We start from the raw sequence: 5507 nt of genomic DNA on the forward strand, positions 1-5507 counted from the left end.
GGCCCAGGGGAAGGAATCCAGCGATTTCTCAGGCCATAAGAATTCCTTCTCTCCCCCTCAGTCTGACCCTCGTCTGCCCGTCTGAGCCATTGCAATGCCCACGGGCAGAGCAGAAAGAAAAGGAGGGAGAGGCGGGTTTGCGGATTTGCCGGTTTGTTTGGTGGAGCACCGGGACTGTGAGCCCTGCCTGCCCCTACACCGTGAGCTGTCTCTCCTCGCTCCTCTCCTCCTCTTCTCCCGCCTGTCCCTTTGGGCTGCTCGGGCGCCACTGCTACTGTCCCCAACCCGCCCCGCCAGCCGGGCCAAAAGGCGGCGTGACTCACAGTGCTGCCACCAGCCCACGGCTTGTCCGCGGCATATAAAGGCTGCCCCAGCGGGAGGCAACCCAACCTTGCCGGCCGGCTGGGGGAGCGTAGAACATGGCCCAAAGCGCGGAAAGAGCCTTTGGAGGCGCGGGCTGGGGACTGCGCGGCGCCCTAGTCGCGGTGGCGGTGCTCTCTGCGCTCAATGCCGCAGGCACGGTGTTTGCGCTGTGCCAGTGGCGCGGGCTGAGCGCGGCGCTGAGGGCGCTGGAGGCGCAGCGGGGCAGGGAGCAGCGCGAGGACAGCGCCCTGCGCGCCTTCCTGGCGGAGCTGAGCCGCGCGCCGCGCCAGGCGCCCGCCCCACCCCCGGACCCCGCCAGCGCTGCGCGCAATAAGCGCAGCCACAGCGGGGAGACTGCGCCGCACATCCGCGGAGAGAGCCACGACATGATGATGATGATGACCTACTCCATGGTGCCGGTAGGCAGGGCTCGGCTCCCCGTGGCGTCCTTGCCAGCCAAGGGGGAGGCGAGTAGTGTGGGGGAAGAGCCCCAGACGCCCTCTCCTCCCCTGGCCAGATGGCAAGGTGCTGTGGAGAGAGGGCCCTGGGGATGTCTCCTTGGCAAGCACCTTAGCCATCTGGGGTCAGTGTCCTTTTCAGTTAAATGGGAGAGGGGTGAAGGGGCAAGTCTTTCACCTCTGACGTCGTTAAGGCTGCAGGAAAATGAGGGTGCAGGCAGTGTTTTTAAGAGCCTACTTTCCTTCCTGACTAGACCAAAATTTTCACTTTCTAGTGTGAAGAGAGCCGCAGCGACCCTAGGGCTCTGCCTGTGAAACTCGTTGTGTCCCCTAAAGAGCTCGGAGACATTTCTGAAAAAGCGCAGGCTTCTTCAATAAAGGGGCTCTTTCCCTGGCATAATCTAGTGGTCCGGTTTTCACCTGGCGTCGGCCCAGCGCCATGAGATTGCTGACCTAATTGTCTCAGTTTAAATGAGAACAATCAGCCCTCATTTTATCAACCGCCTGGGACCTCGATGTTGAGACAGGTGCTCCTAGGCCTAAAGCCGTTTCAAATGGGAGAGATCAGCATAGATCAATTTTTTAAAAAAATTCAGTGTCAAAGCTGAGGTTCTAATATGGGCTCCGGAAGTCTATCTAGCTCCAGAAGTTGACAGTGTGTGCGCTTCTGGGTGGGAGCATCAGGGGAGAGGCCGCGGTTTTTCACTAGATTGTCAGTGGGGCCCCATTGCACTTCCCAAAAAGCTCTAAGAAACACTGCTCTAAAGAAAGTCTTTAAAACAAAGCCTCAAAAAATATTTTTTCCCCCCCAGTTTTAAGTTTGCTTTTGTTGATTTTAACTCAGCAATTATCTAACAATCACATTTAGATCACATTGCAGTTCCCCATTCCATTTTATTATCCATTAAAACCACAATGGTCTTATTTCACTTTATAATTACAAAGATTTCAGTTCTGTCACCTCAAGTCAAGTGTGAGGAATACTTCAGAATCCTAGGTATTTGAAGATAAATCCACTTAAAGCTTCTGTTATAATAGAAGCTTTTAAATATCTTATGTGAGCTAAAATATTTTTAAAACTACATGGAAGTGCTACACACTGCAAAAACATGTTTTGAAAGAGATCAAATTTTCCATTCCTGGCTTCATTTTTTTTTTTTTTTTTACCCATAAACACTTAAATATCTGGGCCCAAGCAAATATTTCAAAAAATAGACCTCTGTAAAATAAAAGGGACTTTGCCTTTTCTCTTGTCTTTCTACCGTGCATTTTGAGGGTCTCTGAAACCCTCCAAAAATGATGCATCTGAGCATCAACAGTTTATATTTTTAACCCTGCTTTTAGATGGAGGTTTATGTAACCAAACTGCAGGCTGTTCAGTCACTAACCAAAAGATGGAGAGACTCATTTCTGTATTCATCTGAAAGCTAGATTTAACTACCACCGCTTGCTCTATTATAAGTCAGAGAGAAGAAACATCACGTTTGTCAGGTTGAGAAGCATGTGTAGACTATCACCAACTCATCTCCCAAGTGCAGTGGGTATGCTTTGACCTCTTAGAGTTAATGAGGGAATTTCCATGCAGGCCAGGGAAAGCAATGGTCATATCTGTGGCTTTCCTCTTGGGAATAGTTCCCAAACAATAAATAGGCTTAGAGTTCCCCTAGGAGCACATTAAAAATGCAGATTCCAGGGGCCCACCCTCAGACTTAGAGAAATGTAATCTCCAGAATTAGATTTCTTAAAAGGTCCCCTGACCCCCATTTCCCCACCCTCCCACGCCCTTGGTGAGTTTGATGCAAGTGGTCCAGGTACCACTCTTTAAGAAATGCTACTCTAGACCACTGCTGTACTAACTTTCATGTGCACATGAATATCTTAAGGATCTTGTTAAAATGCTGATTCTAATTTAGAAGGATTGAGTAGTGACCTGAGATTCTGCCTTTCTAACAAGTTCCCACTGACACCTAAGCTGCTGGTCTGAGGACCACACTTTAAATACCTGGTTCTAGAGCACTGGTTGCACACTGAAATCATATGGGAAGCTTTAAACATGACCAATGCCTACATTCCACCTTCAGAGATTTTGAATTAATTGTTAGGGGAGTTTGCTAATTGGAGGGTTGTCTACTCATTAGCAGGAAGGACATTGGCATGCCTTCCCAATGACAGTGAGATGCCTTAAGCATCTCATTCTCACTGGGTCCCCCTTGAGGCCTCTGCTTCTGGCAGAAGAACCAGTTTTACTATGGAAGTGGTGGTGGTGGGGGGGAACCTTTTACTTTTTTTTTAAATGACATTCTCACCATTCACCTTTGCAAATTTTTCTCACCTTTCCTGTTTTTCTTAGAATAGAGAATTATTCACATATGGAAACAATTTTTTTAAAGAGAATGTTCCTGAGGTACTTCTAAGCAGAAAGGTTGCTATGGGACCTATTCAGTATACAGCATGATGGTCTGTATGCACACTTCTTATGGTCAAAGTCTATACCTCCCCCTGCCCTTTTATACGCCAGTAGGTGTTTAATGAAGGTAACATCAGAGGTCCCCTTATTGAGATCCCATGTCCTTAGAGATGTAGGAACAAAGAAATAAGCTGTACACAGAATAATGTCAACATTTTAAAAGGTCTTCCAAAATGGCTCATTTATCCATGATGAGCCTCTTCATGCTAACAGACACTTCCAAGTTCTGCATTTTTGGCTGAAAGTACATCAACTCAGCATGATGATAATTCTTCCTAGCATGTTCTGACCAGAGACTCGTTGACAGCTGTAAATGACTTTGTTAAAAGGACAAAATAACTGATTATTACTTAAGTACATTTAGTTTGGTACAGCCAAACATATTAAATCTTTAAAAGTAAGTGGGTACTTTGGAGAAAAATAATAAAAGGGGGCCTGGGAACCACCGAGCTAGACCAGTAATAGGAATCCCTCTGCCAGAAACGCCTGCAGGAGGTGCTGCCTCTGTTCGGTCTCCACCTTGCCCCAGCCCCCTCTCACTTCTCCCATCGGCTGCTCTCTCATCCCATTCTCCAGGTCTCACCCTTCTCTATGTCCTGGTAGCTTTATCATCCTGCCCAAAATCTAGGGTTAAACACCCAGTAGATAAAAGATTTTGATTCTCAGGAGGTCAGACTTAGCAAGCTGTGAATGGATCAAAGATGTACATTTTTACAAATTAGTAGCTGATGGGTGGTCACAGGGATGGGAAGCAAGGCATAAGGAATGCAATTAGCATTAATAAATTGGCTAGGTGGAGGGTCAGGGGAAGAGGGAGCAATTGGGGAGAACATTTTACTAACTATATAGATGTCTAACCAATGTACCGTATAAGTGAAACTAATTAAAATTTTAAAAAAATTTTTAAAGATGTACATTTTTAAAAAATAAAACTCTAAAATTATTAGAGGAAAATATGAGTAACTTAATTTTTAATCTTGGAATGGAGAAGACCCTTCTTTCAAACTATAACTCAAAAGTCAGAAGCAATAAATAAACTTAACTACACTTAAAAAGCATAAACAACAACAAAAAGAAACACCATAAACAAAGGCAAAAGGTAAATGACGCACTTGAAAAAATATTTGCAGCTCTTGTCATAGACATAGGGCTAACCTCTTGAATACATGTACCTCACATAGAAGTTGATGAGAAAAAAAAATAGGAAAATCAGCAACAGGAATAGGAATCCAACAGGAAAATGGAACAGACAGTTCTCAAGAAAAGAAATACTAATGTCTGTTAAACATGTGGGAAAAGAGCTCTTGATTTTAAAATGCAAATTACAGCTGCCCTGAATCAGGTTTTTTGTAGGTTTGTCAGAATTTGTCAGAATGACAAACCTACAAAAGTTTGATGACACATCTGTTGAGGAAGCTGAAGGGAAACGGACATGCTCTTACGTTGGTGTCTGGAGGGCAAAATGGTGCCACCAAGGCAACTTGTCGATACCTAAAAAGGTTACAAAAACATTTTCCTCTGACCCAGCAGGCTCACTTGTGGGAGTTTATCCCACACAACGGGGCTTTATCACCTATGGAATGGCATATGCGCATAGTCATTCATTGCACAATATTTGTAAAAGCAAAAGGCTTTTAACAACCTGTGTCCATCAATACAGGACTAGTTAAATAAACTGACCTGTACACCACTGGGACACTAGGTAGATGTAAAACAAGAATGAGGAAATTCTCTACTGCTATTGGAACAATCCCCAAGAAATGAGTATTTTAAGTGGAGAAAGCAAGGCAAAGATATGTGTGTATATATATATAGTGTTAGCTTATGTAAGAAAGAAGAGGAAAACTGAAGAAATTAACAAAAGTACGTACTTAGGAAGGGCGGGGATGAGGTAGGAATGAGCCTTTCACTGTATGGCTTTGTGTATTATTTTGACTTTTGAACCATGTGATTGTTTTACTCTTATTGTGAGTGAAAAGGCCAGAAGTGCAAGGTTACATGGCAGCTGGCATCGGGCTGGGGGACGACAGGGTGTGTGTGGTAGGGAGTGCCAGCCTGAGGTTCTTGTGCTCTGTATAAAATGGAGGCTCTCACTGATTGTTGCTATATAAAGAATGAGAGCCCTGTGCACTTGATCTTTTGATTTTTTCAAGAGAAGTAAAAATTCTGACTTTTAATGTGAAATTTCTTAGCTTTTAAATATTGACAAAAATTCCAAA

General features: G+C 44.7%; 1 protein-coding gene across 1 annotated transcript in view; it reads left to right on the forward strand.

The window, feature by feature from the left end:
- Positions 1–312: 312 nt before the first annotated feature.
- The window catches only part of GLDN (gliomedin), a 52144-nt gene continuing 46949 nt past the window's right edge, over positions 313–5507 (forward strand). The window contains exon 1 of the mRNA XM_016162674.2: positions 313–782. Coding sequence (XP_016018160.2) covers positions 420–782 — 363 coding nt within the window. The 5' untranslated portion in view covers positions 313–419. The remainder of the gene's footprint in view (positions 783–5507) is intronic.

The sequence above is a fragment of the Rousettus aegyptiacus genome, unplaced genomic scaffold (assembly GCF_014176215.1).
Source record: "Rousettus aegyptiacus isolate mRouAeg1 unplaced genomic scaffold, mRouAeg1.p scaffold_m13_p_3, whole genome shotgun sequence".
NCBI classification, from domain to species: domain Eukaryota; kingdom Metazoa; phylum Chordata; class Mammalia; order Chiroptera; family Pteropodidae; genus Rousettus; species Rousettus aegyptiacus.